This window comes from Vigna unguiculata, chromosome 11 (genome assembly GCF_004118075.2).
Source record: "Vigna unguiculata cultivar IT97K-499-35 chromosome 11, ASM411807v1, whole genome shotgun sequence".
Lineage (NCBI taxonomy): Eukaryota > Viridiplantae > Streptophyta > Magnoliopsida > Fabales > Fabaceae > Vigna > Vigna unguiculata.
Window position 1 is genome coordinate 25,918,087 of NC_040289.1, and position 21,338 is coordinate 25,939,424.

At 31.5% G+C, this 21,338-nt stretch overlaps 1 protein-coding gene and 1 non-coding gene across 3 annotated transcripts; both read right to left on the reverse strand.

Moving 5' to 3' along the window:
- Positions 1 to 10,475: 10,475 nt before the first annotated feature.
- TRNAC-GCA lies at positions 10,476 to 10,546 on the reverse strand. Its single transcript has one exon. It is a non-coding gene; the product is annotated as a tRNA-Cys (tRNA).
- Positions 10,547 to 16,082: 5,536 nt separating this feature from the next.
- Positions 16,083 to 20,901, reverse strand: LOC114169927 (shaggy-related protein kinase zeta). 2 transcript variants are annotated; one of them, XM_028055327.1, is made up of 12 exons: positions 20,677 to 20,901; positions 19,375 to 19,467; positions 18,885 to 18,944; positions 18,507 to 18,779; positions 18,347 to 18,421; positions 18,217 to 18,273; positions 17,721 to 17,861; positions 17,559 to 17,609; positions 17,383 to 17,478; positions 17,017 to 17,100; positions 16,791 to 16,892; positions 16,083 to 16,589 (listed from the first exon to the last, which is right to left on the reverse strand). In XM_028055327.1, exons 1-12 carry the CDS (start codon positions 20,812 to 20,814, stop codon positions 16,494 to 16,496), a joined length of 1,266 nt encoding a protein of 421 aa, XP_027911128.1. In that variant the 5' UTR covers positions 20,815 to 20,901; the 3' UTR covers positions 16,083 to 16,493. The 2 variants fall into 2 exon arrangements, with proteins under 2 accessions (XP_027911128.1, XP_027911129.1); XM_028055328.1 differs by lacking the exon at positions 20,677 to 20,901 and adding an exon at positions 19,777 to 19,842.
- Positions 20,902 to 21,338: the final 437 nt, after the last annotated feature.

The window sequence follows — 21,338 nt, forward strand, 5'->3', positions numbered from 1 at the left end:
TACAAATTTTGTCTGTCTGATTTTTGATGTAATTATTATAAAAGTCCACAAATTTATACATATATAATATTTTATAACTGAATTATTATATTATCAGTAAGTAACTATTTTTTCCATAAAATTATGCGAAAAAATCTACACTAAATAATATATAATTTTATGTTTTCCATTCTATACCGCATTTATATATATTTTTTCCCGTTTCTCTCGTATTTACAAGAAGTATTATACATTTTTTAAAGAAAATTATGTCCTGGTTTTATTAGATATTACTCTTATTTGTGTAACACATTTTTCCACTCAATTTTTTGTAGTTGCTTACTTCATTAAATAACGTTAATAATTTTGGGAAGGAAAAAATAATTGTCCAAGATATATTGTCAAATAAAATTCACTTTATAGAATGAAATAGCAAGTGAGCTTTAATAAAACTTGAATAGCAAGTGAGCTTCACAAAACTTATTTCAAGGTTAAGTACAGGTGTATAAGAGAGGGTGTAATGAATAGAAAAATATTATTTTTGATTGCCTCCTTATTTCACAATTGAGCAGATCTTATAGATCTTTGAAGGTGATAGTTGTGTCAAAACTTTCCCCAAGTTAGTAAACTTTATGTTGACACATTTTTTATGCACCGATAATTTATTTGGGATTTAATTACGAAAAATATTTTATTAATATCCAAAACAAAGATAGGTAATAACTGAGAATAAAAAACTTATTTAACCAAAAAAAGTGAAACCTAAATGTTATTTATATTAAATCATTAAGAAAATGTAAGGTTTAAATACTATTTTGATCCCTGATTTAGTTCAGATTGTTCAATTTGGTCCCCTTCTTTTTGCGCGTTTAATTTGGCCAGTGCCACTACCATCACTACCACCCTACAACCACCACCACCACTACTAACACCACAACCATGACCACTACCACACTAAAACAACTGTCGCCGCCAAACTAAACCCACAACCACTCTACAACTACCAACACAATCACTCCCTACAACCACCACAATACTAAAATCACATTTACCACCATTACACTAAACCCACCAACAATAACACTCACAGTGGTAGGTTTAAGTCTCACCCTCCATTTCAACAACACTCATTATGGTGGTGTGGCTATAGGGAGTGATTGTGAATAGTGATCACACAAACCTTTCTCACTCTCATCTCCTTTTCCTTCATGCACACCGGAGTTCTTTTAGATACCTACACTTTGTGTAGCACATTGACCGCCTCATCCAAAGTAAAAGACCTTAATTTTGGAAGCAGATACACAACCAGGGGGTAAAATCGGGTTGGTCTTCTAGCGTGTTTGTGGGTAGTGCTTTCATCGATCTGTGCTCCAAAATTGATGGTGGTAGTGGATTTATTGTGGTGGTGTGTAGCGTGGTAGTGGTGATTTTAGTTTGTTGGTGGTGGTGGTGGTGACAACAACAATAGTGATGGTGGTGGCAGCAACAATGGTGATGGTGGTGATTGTGTTGGCGGTAGTGTTGGTGGCAGCAATGGTGAAAGGTCGTGAAATAGAGGGTGAGACTAAATTAAATAAATTTAACTAAAATAAAAACTTATTTGAACAAAACACAACCAGCCATAATATGACCAATGTCACGTCATGGGAACAATGTCAGCTTGTATATTTTATCATTATCAATTTAAATGACGTTAATGAAAAGGACAAAATTAAACATAATTTAGTACATCAAAGACCAAATTAAACATGCAAAAAGTGATCAAATTAAACAAATTAAACAAAAACAGGTATCAGAATAATATTTAAACCAAAATGTAATTAGATAATAAGAACTTTAGTATTAGAACATTGGATTACGGAAAAAAGTTCATCATATTTTTAGTAATATCAATTTTCTTAATTATCTTTTAAACAGCTAATTTAATTATATTTCAATAGTTTTAATTCATTGTTTCATTCTGATTATCTTCTAGTAATAAAAATATTAATTGTAGGATATATGATGATATATATAAAAAAAATGTATACATTTCTATTAAATTATGAATAATTGTTGACTAAGACTTTATTGCTCTGAGTTGAGTCAGCTGAATGTTGACAACATCCCTTCCCCATAACCACAAGATGGCAATTATTATTGTCCTTATTTTAATAATTTTATATATAACCTAATTACAAGTGTGTTTTTTCTATTAAAAATGTGACCTCGATCATTGTCTCTAATATTTACGTTTGTCAACATATCATTTTTTTATATTTTTATATTGGTTATTTAAAATTGTCCTTGTTCACTAAATCAACATGAAGAGGCACTATGAAATAAAAATAAAAAAAAAATTTGATATTATTATAATAATTTGGAAATTATACAATAAAATAAATATTATTTTTCTATAGATATGATTCAAAACATGGAACGTGAGTTTTTTTCTTATGGAATAAAGAAATCTAATTTTGGAGGATGTGTGTTCTTAAACAAGAAAATATGATTATATATGATTTAGTTAAGATGATCTTATGATATTTTGATCAATAACAATTTAGCTTTGATCATTCAATATAGTCCGAACAAAATATTTTATAGTTTGATATACAATGAATAATATCAAGTTTTGATGAATTAATATTTTTTTATCTAAGTATGATTATTAGATAAAATAATTAGATAATAAAGAGAAAACAAATTTAATATTTACGAATGATGTGTTGACAAAATTCATTAAAAATTTCTTTTGAGAAAATATAAAACACTTAAGATATGACTATCATAACAATATAAAAATTCACTTTTGAAATTATTAAACCGTCTTAAGAGTCATCACAAGTTTGACTTATCTCCTTAAAATTTATGACAAAAAGACCAACTTTTATACTATTGTAGGTTAAGTTTGATGTTGTCAATATAATAAATGAATATTCGATACAAATGATATTTCAAGCATAACAAGTTTAGTGCAATAGAAATCAATTTTAGCTTATATGTTATCAAACCTAAAGTTAGGACACAAGACGACTATTCAAGTGATCTTATTCAAGACGTTTATAAATAGAAGTTTAATTTTGCACCTGACACTCATATTCTATGGATATTGAGGAGAATGAAAAAATTATGCTAGCTAGGTTTCAATAGATAATAAGTTTGGATAGAGTGATACACCGTATTCACTGGTACATTAAATCATTAAGGAATTATTCTAAAAGAAGAATGAATAATAATATTTTTGACTTTTTTATTTTGATTTCTTTTTATATTTAAACAATGTCCAAAAGATGGTCGAAGTCACTTCAAATTATTTTGAAGATGTCTAATGTGAGATAACTTAAAGTTAATATAGGTGGATTCTTAGAGGTTCTTTGGAACATGCTACTATTGTGATATTTTTAGAGGAAGTTATGGTGAATACATTATAAGTTTTTTTCACTTATTTTGGGTTTCAAAGATCATTTTTTGTCATGGAGGCTATTTGCTATTTTAGTTATTAAAATTTCGTGAGATAATGATTATACTCATGTGTAGGGTTTTTCTGTCTCTGTTTTTAGTTATGTATTTTGGAGCAGCAGAACAAGTTTATGACTATTGCTTTAGTTCCATGTACATCTTCTTTAAGGTCTTTTTAATCTTTCATGGATCTCTAGTTATTAGCTGTCATGTTTTGTAAGATTTCGATGTCAAACTTTTGCATCCTTTTGTACATGTTATTGATATTTTTGTAAAAGAGTTAGAGCATCACATAAGTGCTCTTCTTTAACTTATTTATTTTTTGCTGATAAAAAAACATATTATACTCATGTGTAGTTACAATGTAATTCATTCTTGGTCTACCTTCTTTTTTCTTTTTTCTCAATATATTATTTAGATTCTTAAAGGAAGATAGAGGAAATACATTAAAAGTTGTGAAAATATAAGTTCAAGATATGTCACATTTTTCATGAAGACAGATTGTGTAGATAAGATAATAAATTTTGGAATTGATAATATACTTCAGTTGAAGTAGTTTAATGTTTTATTTCTTGTTATTAGTTTAATATCTTTACGAAATATGCGTAAGTCCTAATTTTTATGTTTCCTAACATGGGTTTAGGTCTATACATTTTGTTTTTATTTGTTATTCATGTGATGACATATAATTGACGGGCTTTGAAATTTGAATCTAGTTGAAATGTTAGTATTGATAACGATGCTTAATATGAATTTTATAAAAAGAGAATATTAAAAATAAAGTTAGATTATGGGATTGTAAATATTTAAGGAAAATGTCTATTCAAATAAATGATAAACATAAAATGATAGAATAAATATGTCTAGACAATGATAGAATAAATATGATCCTATACTGAAATACCTGTGGGTCGGATACATGCCGGTCTCGAGGGGTTTTCTTCATCCACCCCCAAGTTTTTCTTAAAATCCAAAATTGTCCTTTGACCAGTTTGAAATTTTAAATCAGTAACTTCTCTCTCTTATTTAACGAAAATGACTCCTCCACTTTCTTTTAACCTAGCAGTGTCGTTCTCGCCTCAAAACCCTCTACCTCATTCTCCTTGCTCGTCCCTCAAGCCACTCCTCACTGGTTTTGTTCTTTGTGGTCTTTCTTCTTCCCCTTTGCCACATTCCTCTACATTAACACAGGTAATGTTGATGTCCTTCGTAGTTTTTCGTTTTTTGTTGCTGCTACCTGTTAGTTTTAAAATTGTTGAAAAGCCAAGAAGGGTGGTTGAATTGGCTAGTTAAAAATTTAGGCTATCTTTGTAAGCTAAAAACCACCTTTAATTGAATTAAATAGATCACCAAGTTAGGATGCAAAAGGTGTTGGACAATATACTTTCAGTCGATCAAAAATAGAGTTAACAGATTGATTTTACTAAACAGATTTTGTTCTGGTATAATCAATCGATTGAAATAGGAAAACAGTCGACTGAAATACTGAGAAAAATGAAGAAATGCAGATTTGAGATTTAAACCAGAAGCAATGCACAAGAATGATCAAGACAAGTTCTAAATGATTATACAAACATGCTCAATGCTGCAAATGTCATGAAAACATGCAAGATCATGAAAGAGATGATTAAAGCACAAGTTCTTTAAACTTTAAAATGAAAATGCATGAGAGAAAGGTTATAGAAGAGAGGAGACACAAGATTTTTATACTGGTTCACTCAAACCTGAGCTACATCCGGTTTGTCAAGGCAACCTGAGCTTGACTTTGCACTATTTCAAAAGATTTACAAAGTATCCATCCTTACACTTTCAAAATATGCAAAAACACCACAAAAGACTCTTGAATCACACAAGAATCACACCAGCACAACAAAAACCCTCTTGCAGACCTCGAAAACCACTAGACACACACATAGAGCTTGAGAAAGATCAAACCTCAGTGGTAGCACAACCCAGCCTACCACAAACCACTTTCTCCAAGCTTCAAACCAAGCCAAGAGCTTCAAGAATTGATCCAAGATCAATCTTCAACTGCTACAAATAGTATGATCACGAAAGACAGAGTTTCCACAAGTTTCCAGAACAAAATCGCGCTCTAAAATGATCAACTGACCTTTCTTTCGAAAATCACAACTTTTATAGTCAAACTGTTACGAAATTCAACAGGTTGATTTTCAAATCAATCGGTTGATTTCACTTTACTTAAGTGAAATCAGTCGATTAAAAACTAAATCAACTGATTGAATTTGTTGTAGTTTAAGACTACTGCAGCCAACCTTTTAACCTGTTAAAAAAATCATTCAACTGATTAAAAGAGACATTTTAACCGGTTGAAAAACTATTTAACATATTAAAAGACACACCTAAGACCAAAAACATCTAATTAATACTATAAGGTCTACAACATGAATTACAACATTAAAATACACTTTCTAAATGATGTAACTACATGGAGAGCACACGTTCCAGCCTTGATCAATATGGTTATCATCAAATCTCCTTTCCTTCATCAATGTAGGCTTCATTCCAATGGTAATGACTTCAAGATAGTTCAAAAAGTGCTACATTTAATCTTCATCAAATCTTCAAGAAGCAAATCACCTTGGCTTCTCATGTCAACCATGTTTGCCATGCATCTATTGATAGGTATAAATAGGTATAAGCATCCTTTAGGAGTATAGATCTGTGGGTAACGATGCTTGAATCGTAAACCACAAACCGGAAGTCGACTTCCGTAAGCCACAAAATGACGGAAGTGGACTTCCGTAGACCACATAAACAGCGTGAAAATGGCATAATCTGAAGTTGACTTCCATAAGCCATCAATACCAGAAGTCAACTTCTGTAATTTAAACCAACTTCCGTGAGATGAGTGACTTTCGTGTTAAAGGTGACTTCCGTAAGAGATGAGTGATTTTCGTAAGAGATGAGTGACTTACGTAACAGATGAGTGATTTCCGTAAAAGATGAGTGATTTTCGTACAAGAGGAGTGACTTCCGTAAGTGTTGTGCCCGGAAGTGAACTTCCGTAGGTGTGCAAAAAATATCACCAGAAGTCGACTTCCGTAGGCATGTGGATGACTTCCGATGAATGGAATTGGCAACGTTGGCTTTACTCACCGAATGTTGACTTCCGGAGATATTCGATTCTGAATGTCGACTTCCGATTTAAATTTTTTAATATTTATTATTTTATCATTGTTGCTATGTAATTTTTTTATGTTACGTTGTAAATTTTTTTGTAATTAATTTTACTGTAAATAAGTTTTAATATTAATTAATTATAATTTGGGTTAAATATGTTTTTGGTCCCTTAACTTTAAGTAAATTTTGTAATTAGTCCATTTCGAAACTTTGGACCAATTTAGTCCTTCATCTTTCGAAATACGTGAATTTAATCCTATTAATCAAATTTTGTTAAGTTTATTTGACATTTCAAGCGCGTTTCATAATAGTATTTGACTTAACATTAAAGAAAAAATGTGTCAAACAGTGTAAACAACTAAATACAATCCTAAAATGTGTATGAAACATCAAATAAACCAAAAATATTTCATCAAAGAACAAAAAATTGGATTTACCTAGTGAATAGAATATAGTTAAAAAAAAGAATTGATTAAGATTGGATTTGATCCATATCAAATATATTATTTCAAAATGGATTCTTGAAGTCATTCTAATCATAACACTAAATTCTTTTTATTGATACATAAATGTACTCACAAAATAAAATATTTCATCGAAACATTGATAAAATTGAATCATTGATAAAATGGATTCAATATGTTCTGTCCCTAAACCAAATTTTTATTTTTTTATTGAAAAATTCTATTTTCCAAAGTTTTTTTTCTTAGTATTAGATATAAATCTACCTATCCAATCTTAGTATTAGTAATAAATGATAGAAATGAAGTTTTAACCTCTCGTCCTTTGCAACAAACGAATCATTCCTGTGAAGAATTTTCTCTTTATTGGAACATTACTTCTTTTTTTTCTTATTATGACTGGAATAAAAAAATTTAGAAATATAAATGATTAATAAAAAATTTCTATGGAATTATGAAAGAACGAAATTTTTTTTTTTATCGAATCATATCATTATATTGACAATTGCAAAAAACTGTTCATACTATGAACGTAGTATAATGGCGGTTGGGCAAGTATGCCCCCATCATCTAGTGGTTCAGGACATCTCTCTTTCAAGGAGGCAGCGGGGATTCGACTTCCCCTGGGGGTAGGGTGTTACGAAAGGAAGTTGATAAAAAATTTTCAATAAAAACTGAAATGTATTCTTCCTATTGTGTTGGGTCGATGCCCGAGCGGTTAATGGGGACGGACTGTAAATTCGTTGGCAATATGTCTACGCTGGTTCAAATCCAGCTCGGCCCAAGAATTTGCCGATCCACTATGAAATTCTATAACCCATTTATAGTTCTCTGGAAATGACTGATGTGCTATGATACGGAAGAATTAAAATATTAAACATATCTAAGGTTATTTCTTTTTTTTCTGTATTCCATATTTCCTTCCACAAATTCAAAATCTTGTTAATAATCGGTATTCATGTCAAGATCTGTAAGTAGAAAATATAAGGAAAAATTGAAAAAAAAAATATTTTTTTTCATTGATTCAATTTTCAATCGATTTGTTAATAGAATAAGAATAAGAAACGGATTACGAGTAATTTGTGTCGATCTCACTAAAGTGGATATCGATATACATATCAATATATAAAAAAATGCGTTTTTTTCATTTACAACAAAAAGGTTCGAATTCGAAATAGAAAAAGAAAAGGTTTGACAGAAACGGTCCGTAAAAATATTTATACAGTACACCCCTTTCCCTGGGATTGTAAATCAATTGGTCAGAGCACCGCCCTGTCAAGGCGGAAGCTGCAGGTTCGAGCCCCGTCAATCCCGTTGGATATAAATCCAAAAAAATAAAAAATAAATTCCTTTTTTGTGTATTTGTAGGGAATCAAATTGATAAACAAAATTTTATTTGGGGCTCCCCCTGCTTTTTCATTTTTTTCGCCGAAAAAGGAAGGAAAGGGATTTTGGACTTTCATCAAGAATAAATGTTTTTTTGTTTTATTTAGTATGGATAAAAGATCTTCCTATGTTATACTATTTCATGGGTTGATTTGATAGCTCAGATTTTGTGATTCATGATATTGATCCGATTTGATATCATTGAAATCCAATTTATACCATTGTTGAAAGATTGAACATTTCTATGGGATTAAATCCCGAATTTTTTTTTTAGAAATTTAAGAGAAATAGAACATAATAAAGATTATGGAAGTAAATATTCTCGCATTTATTGCTACTGCACTGTTTATTCTAGTTCCTACTGCTTTTTTACTTATAATTTATGTAAAAACGGTAAGTAAAAGTGACTAATTTCACTGAAATATGATTTCTTCATTTTTATGAATGATTTAAAAAAATGATCGTACAATCAGCGTAATCCAGATAGTAGAAATCAAATTGATTTCTACTATCTGAGAATTGCGTCCAATTTTTTTTTTCAGATTCTTTTTACAAACAATTCCGGTATCTTAGGAAAAAAAGGGGGTAAAAAAACAGGAATGGTTATTACACGGTCCGCCATTTTCCATATATATATATATATATATAACCAGGTTAAGCGTCAGTTAATCGAAATAAAAATTTTAAGAAAAATTTGATTGGAATAGGAATCCATTTCTTCTTCTTTTTGATTCCCTTGTTTTTCTCAAAATAGGAATATGGGAATAATGAAAATATTTGTTTGATTGAAAGAGTATTTTCAATTCCTATAAGATACATAGAATACATTACACTACTAAAATATAATAGAATCCAGATAGATTTTCTATTTGAACTCAATTAATTAGTATTAGTTTAAATGAAATATTTTCATTCAATAGTTTCGAAATTCAAAAATTCAGGTAGAAATAAACAAGGTTACTTGGATCCCTTAACTCAATTTTTAGTATCCCTATAGCCCACTTCTTCCCCATACTACGAGGGAAAGGGAAAATGAAAAAACTACCATTAAAGCAGCCCAAGCAATACTTACTATATCCATGTAAATTTTGTCTCCTATCTCTATAAATATGAAGGAACTATTTCATTATTTTTTCAAATTTTTTATTCTATTCTTTTTTTTTGTATTATTCGCTAAAAATACTATAATAGTGGAATTGCTATTACAGAGTCAAAAAAAGGATTCTGGGCTAACATTATTCACGAAAAACAAGAATTCATTCTATTTATTAGTTATTAGAACATCTAAAAAGTTTTTTTTGATTATTTTTAGTAAAATCATAAAACATTAAACATAAAAAAATTATAGGAAGTTATAAGTCAATGAATGTTACTACCAGGTGGGAATATTAAGATTTCTCTTTTATCATTTCCTTAAGGATTTCATAAAAAAAGAATCAAGACAGATTCATTTGCATACTTATACTCTTCTTTCTATTTGAAATAGTCCCTTAAATGTCTCCCAATTCGTTCTCTAAAATAATTAAAAAAACTTTTTTTCTTTTCTATTCTATTTTAGAATCAAAACTTTTTAATTTTATTAGAATATAGAATATGAAAATCTAAAGAATACTCTTTTTGAATATTACGAAAGCGAATTAGCTAAATTAAAGCTATTAAATAGAATTGATCTAAATAATATTGATAAAATGTGGAAGCACTCATAAACTTTAAATTAGTCTGTATAGAAGGTTTTTCTTCTGCCTTTTCTCTACCTAAAAATGGACTTTCCTATCCGACTTATTCTTAATCCAATCTAATAAAAGACCTAGTCAGGAGACAGACACTACAATAGTTGTGTAGTGAACGAACTATCATTTCTAAATTTATGGATTCCTTTTCACTACTAGAATCTTTCCTTGAATTCGAGACAAAAATATTTACAACATTTTTTAAGCTACTGATGTTTATAATTTCGAATCAAACGCAATTCTCAAGACTCCTTTTCCCTTGCTTGCTTCTGTTGGAAAAAAAGTTTTCTAAAAAAACGTAATATAATCTTTCATTTACCGTTTCTTATCGATCAGGCGACACCCGGATTTGAACTGGGGAAAAAGGATTTGCAGTCCCCTGCCTTACCACTCGGCCATGCCGCCAATAAAAATATAGATATGAAGTTTTTGAGAATACTCCCCCCTTTTCTTTCTATTGAAAAATTGAAAAACAATCTTGAGACAAATCGCAACCGTTAACTATTCTTTTATGAATTATTCTTGAATATTTGAATAGAAATTTGTTTTTTTCTTAATGAGATCAGAAAATAAAAATTGATACATAACCAATCAATATTGCTTTTTTTTTTAACTTTGTTCATTCTAATTATAACAGCAACTTTCAATATATGTAAACCCTAGAATATCAATTTGATCTGTTACACAGATATTATCTAATCGAGTATCTTATCCATATCTATATAGATATAGAATACCAATACTATACGGTATTTGCAAGAAATTATCGTGCTTATCCTTTTTTTTACAATTTTCAATAGAAAATTTGTAAAAATTCACACAACATGTTATGTGTTTGTTATCCTGAACAAATATGACTGCAATAAAGTTAGAGACAGATCTATAGCTGCAGTTAAATATATGCATGTTTCAAAAATACAAGCCTTATTACATTACACATAACATACTCTAATCATATTCTCCCCAATTCTCTCCAAAATACTTCACTTCAAAATATATCTTTTCTTGACAATTTCGAATGGATTTTTTTTTTTTGTATCCAATTGAATTTGAATATGTAATATCATAATAATGATAGAAATGAAATGCATTTTTTTATATTCCTAAAAAAGATATTGAAATGCCCGTAGAAATTTCCAATCCTTTTTTAGATTCGAATTTCGATTCTATCTGTTTGTTTTGTTGCAAATTCCTTCGAAGTTGAGTATCAAATTCTAATATTTCTTTCTCTTTTCATAATAGGTATTTCATACACTAAGAAATATTTGATACACGGGATTAGGTAAGATTTCATGTAATTCAGTATAAAGAATAGAAATTATAGTATTGCTAAATGGATTCATGTGATTTGATGAAGCATGACAGCAAATCGTGGAATATTTTTCGATAAAATTCACGGGGAAATTGAAAATGCTTGGGAGTGAAAATGAAGAAATGTCTACACTACCTGGATTGAATCAGATACAATTTGAAGGGTTTTGTAGGTTCATTGATCAGGGCTTAACAGAAGGGCTTTTTAAGTTTCCAAAAATTGAGGATACAGATCAAGAAATTGAATTTCAATTATTTGCCGAAACATATCAATTATTAGAACCCTTGATAAACGAAAAATATGATGTATATGAATCACTTACATATTCTGCTGAATTATATATATCCGCGGGATTAATTTGGAAAAGTAGTAGAGATATACAAAAACAAACTATTTTTGTTGGAAATATTCCTCTAATGAATTCTCTGGGAACTTCTATAGTAAATGGAATATACAGAATAGTAATCAATCAAATATTGCAAAGTCCTGGTATCTATTACAGTTCAGAATTGGACCCTAACGGAATTTCGGTCTATATTGGCACTATAATATCAGACTGGGGGGTAGATTAGAATTAGAGATTGATAAAAAAGCAAGGATATGGGCTCGTGTGAGTAGGAAACAGAAAATATCTATTCTAGTTCTATCATCAGCTATGGGTTCGAATTTAAGCAAAATTCTAGAAAATGTTTGTTATCCTGAAATTTTCGTGTCTTTCCTAAATGATAAGGATAAAAAAAAATTGGGTGAAAAGAAAATGCCATTTTGGAGTTTTATCGACAATTTGCTTGTGTTGGTGGAGATCCGGTATTTTCTGAATCTTTATGGAAAGAATTACAAAAAAAAAAAAATCAACAAAGATGTGAATTAGGAAAAATTGGTCGACGAAATATCAACCAAAAGCTTAATCTTGATATACCCCAGAACAATACATTTTTGTTACCGCGAGATATATTGACAGTTGCAGATCATTTGATTGGCATGAAATTTGGAATGGCTCTACTTGACGATATAAATCATTTGAAAAATAAACGTATTCGTTCTGTAGCAGATCTATTACAAGATCAATTTGGATTGGCCCTGGTTTGTTTAGAAAATATGGTTAGAGGAACTATATGTGGAGCAATTAGACATAAATTGATACCGACTCCTCAGAATTTGGTGACTTCAACTCCATTAACAACGACTTATGAATCTTTTTTTGGATTACACCCATTATCTCAAGTTTTGGATCAAACTAATCCATTGACGGAAATAGTTCATGGGAGAAAATTGAGTTATTTAGGCCCTAGAGGATTGATGGGGCGAACTGCGAGTTTTCGGATACGAGATATCCACCCTAGTCACTATGGACGCATTTGTCCAATTGACACGTCTGAAGGAATCAATGTTGAACTTATTGGATCTCTAGCAATTCATGGGAGGATTGGTATTTGGGGGGCCATAGAAAGTCCATTTTTTGAAATATCCGAAAGATCAAAAAGAATACGCATGCTTTATTTATCACCAAATATAGATGAATATTATAGGGTAGCAATAGGAAATTCTTTAGCACTTACTCGAGATATTCAGGAGGAACAGATTGTTCCAGCCCGATATCGTCAAGAATTTCTTACGATTGCATGGGAACAGGTTCATCTTCGAAGTATTTATCCCTTCCAATATTTTTCTATTGGAGCTTCTCTGATTCCTTTTATCGAACATAATGATGCGAATCGGGCTTTAATGAGTTCTAATATGCAACGTCAAGCAGTTCCGCTTTTTGAGTCCGAAAAATGCATTGTTGGAACTGGATTGGAATGCCAAGTAGCTTTAGATTCAGGGGTTTCCGCTATAGCCGAACACGAGGGAAACATCGTTTATACTGATACTGACATGATCTTTTTATTTGGTAATGGAGATACTCTAAGTATTCCATTAACAATATATCAACGTTCCAACAAAAATACTTGCATGCATCAAAAACCCCAGGTTCACCGAGGTAAATGCATCAAAAAGGGACAAATTTTAGCAGATGGTGCTGCTACAGTTGGCGGCGAACTCGCTTTGGGAAAAAACGTATTAGTAGCTTATATGCCATGGGAAGGTTACAATTCTGAAGATGTTGTACTCATTAGTGAGCGCCATGATTAAAAGGACTAAACTCACGTATTTCAAAAGATGAAGGACTAAATTGATCCAAAGTTTCGAAATAGACTAATTCCAAGATTCATTGAAAGTTAAGGTACCAAAAACATATTTAACCCTTATAATTTCAATTATTTACGATTTTGAATAATTATAATTTTAATTAATTTAAATTTAATTTAATTAATTATAATTTTGAATAATTTTAATTATAATTAATTATAATTTTAAATAATTTTAATATTAATTAAATATTTGTGTAAATAAAAATTAAATATAAAATATAAATAAATAATAAATAAAGCATAAGTTATTACTCAAACCCTAACAAAATTACAAATTAAAACAAAATAAAAAGCCAATTAATCTATCTACACCTTCCAGAAGTGGAAAAAGAAAAGAAAAAACAATATCTCAACACTTAGCTTCACGCATCAAGAAAAGAAAGAAAGAAAAAAGCCAATGCTACCACATCCGGAGAAACAAATTCAACTCACCACTTCCAGAAGAAACTAAATCTACTCACCACTTCCAAAATAAACTAAATCAATTCACCACTTCCGCAATTGATAAAGACCGGAAACCGACATCCAGTTAATTTCATTTCTAGATGTCCACTTTCTGGAAGACTGCGAAAAAATAATTTCACTTTCGTCCGTTTAAAAGACTAGAAGTCCACATCCATTTTACAAACACTTTCGGATGTCCACTTTCGAAAGTTGAGATTTTTTTATTGTGTTCCAAAAGTCAACTTCCATATATGGTTATTGGATGGGAAAATGACTTCCGTCAAAACTATCTCCACATCCGTAGAACATTAAAAACTCAGCTTAGTTATTTTATTTTTTTTTCATCTAACATTTCAGTACATCAAACATAAACTTATCAAGCATAAGCATTGTAATGCATACCTTTTTTCTAGGATTAAATGAAGCAAAGTGCAAAATCCACACTTTAGACAACAACAAAAATTCTTTTAAATTTTGTAAGTGCAAGTGCAAGTGAAAGAAGAGGGAGAAATACTTGGAAGTGCAGTGAGTACATTTATACAAACACTATCAATTAATTCAGATAGTTAACTACCTATGTCACTTCATAATTGTTTAATTATTAAGCAGGTACATATATACAAATACTATCAATTAATTCAGATAGCCAACTACCTCCAACTACCTCTGTCACTTCATAATTATTTAATTATTACATTTACCTAATTAATTTTTTTTTATTTATTTAATTTTTTAAGAATATAAATAAAAATGAAAGAGCATAAATCTTCTTTGAAGGTACAGAAAAAAAATAGAGGTAGCCAAAACAAAACCCCCGGTCTTGATCAATTATTATACTAATATGGCCGAGTCTCGAACGTGTTTATATCATATTCTAATTCTAATATTGATCTTGTACAATACTTTAATATATTTCAATCAAGTTTAAGATAAAATAAACATATTTAAAATATATATGTATTTTCATTACGTTGATTTGCGTAATTGTTAAAATGTAATACAATATAATAAAACGTTCCTTATTATAAATGAACAAAATACAAATTATAAATACTACAAAGAGCAATAAATATAGTTACCGAAAAGTCAATATTTTAAAAAAACACAATTGAAAAAGTAGCATCTCAAAATGTGACAGTATTGAAAAAAAATGTTTATTAAATATTATAAATAAAATAAAATTTTCAATTAATATAGAAAACTATAAATTGTCTTAAACGTCTTGTCCAATATAGTTTTCAAAATATTGGATTCAAGATACTTCTTTTCATCATTTTAATCAATGTTGATTTGGATAAATTACGTATTAATTAGAAAATACTTTTCATCATCCATCCCTACAATTTCTTTCATTTAGTCCTGTTACATTTTCATTTCATCCCGCTATTCGACAAAAAGGTAGTTTCAATACTCTATTATTGAAATAATAAACTAATATATAAAAGAACTTAAATTACTAAAACTAAATATAAAAACAACCCTATTGTATTCTTTAGGGAACAAGAAAATAGCAATAATTAGAAACAATTACAATTTGCAAGTAAGTTTCTTGCATAAATGTATAACTTAATGAATCCTAATTAGATCAAAACTATTCTTTATCATATGAAAAACTACAAATCAATCAATCAATCAAAGCATCTAGATCAAATTAATATTTTGATTACTGATTTTACCTGATTCGAACCTGTTCCACCAATTCTGGGTGTTTGTGAAATTAGCCAGTTTGTTCAATCAAAGCATACTTGACACCCGCCAACCAGCCATTGATCAATTGAACTGGTAACTTCCATCCTCCTCTTTCATCTTGATGTTCCAACGATATAACATTCAAATATAATGGAATATATATATATATATATATATATATATATATATATATATATATATACACACCCCAACGTATATTGCTAATAACAGGAAGCATCACCTTCAAATAGGGTCACACGTGACAAACAAAATCTTTGTAGAAAAGAGAGAAACCATACCAGAGTATTAAACAGAGAGGAAATTTCTTGTTTTGAATCAAGATTTTGACATAAGCATATTATAAACGACATCATGAATATGATCACATAAAAAACAAGCCAAACTACAACAGGGCCCCCTCATAATTCAGGTGGGCCCCTCTACATGGTTGCTATCATTTTATACTCCTAGCTTTCTGAAATCTGACCAAAACAATATACAGATGCAGGGATAAGTATGCCTTAACTAGAATGAAATACCACTACACAGAATCACCAATTTTCATGCTATGCCGAGCAGCCAGCACTTGTATACATCTTCACAAGGGGGGAAAACTGCAGATTAAGCTGGAACCCCCAATTATATATAGGCCACAATCAGCCCCTCTTTTTGATTCACATCGATTGCTACTCATCGTTTCATTACCCCTTTACATCTATGTACCCGTGGAATGAGGGGAGCTGAGACCAGTCTGCCGTCTAATATGCTCTGGGATCAGCCTATTGACCAGTTCAGGTGATACTCCAGCCAACTGTCGTCAAGTTTTCATCACAGATTCATTAAGAGAATTTTTGGGGTTAGATACTGTTCATAAATTAGGTGTATGAGAAATTGTTAATTGGATTGTTTGGATCTTGAAGAACAATGGCAAAGCAAGTAGTCATAGTAAAAAAAGCTGCAGGCTATACATGTCATGCCACATTTAATGTAAAAACATAAACTATGCTCGTACTTCCTGTTTAAAGTTAAAAAGCGAGGGCAATGGACGGCCATTAGGTAGACGAGCATTTGGCTCGCGGAGCTCATCAAAGAAAGGATGTGCACATGCTTCCAGCTGAAATAACAAAAGCCATTAGTGAAAATTATGCCAATTGAGTTTACTAAATCCACAACATACCACAAGGATTGTAGATCTAATATCATGGGAGGAGTGGAGGTATCATGGTTGTTCAACTCACCGCAGTGCACCGGAGACTAGGTGAATATTGGAGAAGTCTTGATGCAAGGTCAATTGCTTCTGGAGGCATTCGCTTATGGAAAACCTGGAACATAAATCATCAAAATAATTGAGTCAATAACTAGCAAATGACTAATAGTCAACGACCAAGCTTTATCTTACCAGATGAGGTAGGTTAAATCATCAAGCTCATCAGATAAAAAACATTGAGAATGGAAAACACCCTCAAAAACCTGGTTGTTGTAACATGTAAATCAAGCTATTCACTTTAACTTGGACAACTATTTTTCAATCTTTTTAATCTGTATTTAAAGTCTAGAAGAAATTGTTGAATATAAAAAGGAGGATGGTTGAGAAATGACTTTACCTTGTGCCAAGGATGAGCTTTAATCTGAGGGAATCTAAAATCTGTATATTCTGGGTTCATGCAACGAATTTCCTCTCGTGTGGGGGTACCGAGAACCTACAACAAAACACATAAATAATGACCTCTGTAAATATGTGTTTCAAACCACAGAAACATCAATGTACAAGAGAAATCACCTTAATAATTTCCACAAGCTGGTCCACCTGATTTTCTCCAGGAAATAGTGGCTATATAAACATTTGAAACTATGGGAAGTCAATATAATGATATATCTCGGTAAAAAGGCAAAAAACTTAGGTATGAGCAACATTAATACATAGATAGCCAGAATGTTTAACCTGTCCTAGAAGAAGTTCAGCAAGAACACAACCAGCTGACCATATATCAATAGAAGCTGTGTATTCTGTTGCACCAAATATTAGTTCTGGAGCCCGATAGTAACGTGAACATATGTATGAAATGTTTGATTCACCCTTGACCTGATATAATTTTTTTTGTGGAAGAATAATATCATAATAATATCCTAGCAAGTTGTGAACATGAGAAGCTTCATGAAATTGATAATTGAATTAAAAAAATCACATGTTACATCAACCACTTCCATTTATTTTTCATATAATAGAAAAGAAAAAGGATCAGAGTAAATATTCTTGGCATCAGTATCATCACATAAACAGGTTATTAAATCAGTATTGCATTTATGTAAACATCTTATAATAGCTTTAGCATAGCTATGTCCACTGGGAATTATGTGATTTTAGTAGTCTTCCATTATCATGGTGGCATATGAGCATGAAGCAATAATATGTACAAGAACTACGAAGATCAACATACCAGAACTTTGGCACTCCCAAAATCACAAAGCTTAACTTGGTGAGTAAGAGGGTGAACCTGTAGCCATATATGAAAAAAGATTTAGAATAAATTAATACAACTCAGGAAAGACATTGAAAGAAGAACGTACCAAAAGATTTTGAGGCTTCACATCCCTATGGCAAACTCCCAGTGTGGTATGGATATATGCTAATCCCCTAAAGATCTAAACATCAAATTCAAACCCAATCGTTACAAAGTACTAAATCAACACATGAACCACATTGCAAAGACAAAAAATGAGTTCATACTTGATATGTGTACAGTTTAGCATAGATGAGAGGCATCCTCTGGTTCATAGTATTGTAGTGTTTTATAACTCGGTACATTGTCTCAGGGACATATTCCATTACTAAGTTTAGAAAAAGTTCATCTCTGCTTGTTGTGGAGAAGAAACAGTGCTTCAGGCAAATTACATTTGGGTGATCCATTAAACGCATTAACTGCAACTCACGATTTTTGTATCGCCTGTCTTGCAAGACCTTTTTAATAGCCACTGGCTCTCCAGTCTCCAAGCACTTTGCCTATAATTTAGGTAGAAAAAAGAACACCATCCAGTGGTGGAAAACACTGAGATACTTGACAGGAGAGAAAGAATGGGTGTCAAGTTGCTGATTGTTCATCCATACCTGGAAAACTACTCCAAATGATCCAGTGCCAACAACTCGTTCTGCCATGTAACTGATGGTCTGCAAGTGGTATAGAGAAGGAATCACACAAATAAGTTAAGCAGAATAAACAAATTATGAAACTCAGATAATATCACCAATTTTATGCATAAAGTTATTGAACCTTTATAATTAAATTGTTCAAAATTATACATCTTGTAAGGACTAACATATAGTTGATAAATAAAAAGTTATCGTGAGGTAGGCACTGGGGAAATAAGCCAACATTGACGACCAGTATTATATTTTGAAAAGCCTTACAATGGGAAATTTATTAATTTCGATTCCCATCCACTAAATGTCATTCCATTATATCCCCCAAAAAGAAGTGAATAACTATCAAAATGATAATCACTTTACACAACAACACATACAATTTAAGAGGGCATGAATTAAATTTTTTACAAACAATTGTAAGTCAATAAGGAAGGGGGCTAGAACACATTCATACTTGTTTAGGTTCCCCATTTTTGCCTCCAATAGTGGTGGAGATAATGTGGCCTGTGACGGCATCATTCCCCTCAATGACAGTAGCTGACATATCCTGCAAGTTATAGCAACAAATAGATATTTAATGCAGTGATGATAACATCAAAGATAACATGTTTAAAACTATCATCAATAATTTGGTTTGGGATCATCCACAAAATATTGCAACATCATTTGCCTATCAAGTATCACAGGCATGCGGTGGCAGACACACCAAAGAATATATCCAGTGAAGTTAATTTGAGAAGGAGAAAACATAAGAAAGAAACGGTAGTATAGGATCTCAACATAATCCATTGGTTAAAACAAATGTTATACGAGAAGAAAATTGCACAGCGATGGAACATAAAGAACAGAGGGTTACCAGATGAAATAGATCAGAATGTGAGTTGAAGAAAGGCAAAGTGGAAAGAGCTCAGAGAGCACATACATCAGCTAAAGCTAAATCAGGTTATAGAAGCTCACAAGAAAGCATAAAGAAAGGCACCAATATAACTTGAGACACATACAAACAGAATCTAAGGACACTAATTCCCTGAAGCAAAGCAAACTAACCGTTTGAACTTTTGAACAACAATCCACCACAAGGGAAGGAACGACGTCACTTACACACACAAAAAAGATCTAAACAAAATCTATTCACTATTAACATAGCCAAAGACAATTAACAGTATATTAGAGATAAGTCAAATAAAAATGACATGAAACCAAAACAGACTAAAAGATAATTGCTATCAGCGGGAAATTTCGTATTGCTAAATAAGAATGTTTGCTCAGGTAAGCTAAGTACACCTAATCAGAATCTCTTTCCTTGAATTAAAGGAAACAAAAAACTGAAACATGGGATTCCACATTTTTACTTCTTTTGATTCCTTTGCTTTTTTCCAAACACCAAAATCAGAAAAAAAAAAAAAAAAAAATCTTCCTAACTTCAATTTTCTTCAGCGTTAAAGATCCCACCTTCAAAGCATCAACCAAAACACACTCCAAGATAGTCAAACCTAATTTCCTTTCCTACTTTTTTAAATTCGTCAACGACAATAAACATCACTCTCCCAAAGAACAATAAAACCACTCCAATCATCGGGGTCGCCGGAGATTTCCCCGGCGAGCACGTAAAACCGGTAGATCGCTAAAATCCTCCGCGACGCCAAAGCTTCTGAGGCGAATCGACGTGATCGGAGCTCCGGCAAGTCCAAAACCAGTCAAAAGCTTAAGAGAGCGAGAGATAACGATTTGCTATGAGTCCAATGAGCAGAAGTACCTTATCGGTCTCCATATCGGAGCTCCGGCGCGGCACTTCGTTTTGCGGCTGAGACTGCTGCGGTTGTGATGGCTGCAAAGGCAACGCCGGCGGCGGCGGTTGCTGTTGGTGATGGTGCCCCATGGGCATGGAGGCCATATGATGTGAGACACAGTCTTGTTCGTTTCTCTCTCCTCACTTTCTCTCTCTACACCCTTTTTTCGTTTTCTTTTCTCTCTCTCTTGGCCTGTCTGTTTTGTTCAAGGAGAGAGAAAGAGAGGATGCTCACGCGAGTTTCGGGAGAGTGGAAACACGCGTGAATCAGAGCCGTAGAGCTTTAATTTAGTGTGGTAAGGTACAGGGGAACCGATGCTATGTTCTTGCATGCAGGTATGTACTGTACCACCTTTCATGACTACTACAGATAGCACCGAAAGAGAGTTAATTTTAATCGTTGGATCTATCTTATATTCTTAATCTATGATTAAGATCTTTTTGACTTTTTTTTAGTTCCTTTATTTTGATTTTAGTTCGTATTCATGTTATTAGTGAAGATATTTCATCAAAGTGAGAAAAGATTAAATAATTAAATAATTTACTGTACATTTTATAATCAGTTGGATATAGATACTTTTTAGGCAATTTTTTAAAAAATCTAACGATTTAAGTTATGGCAAAATATT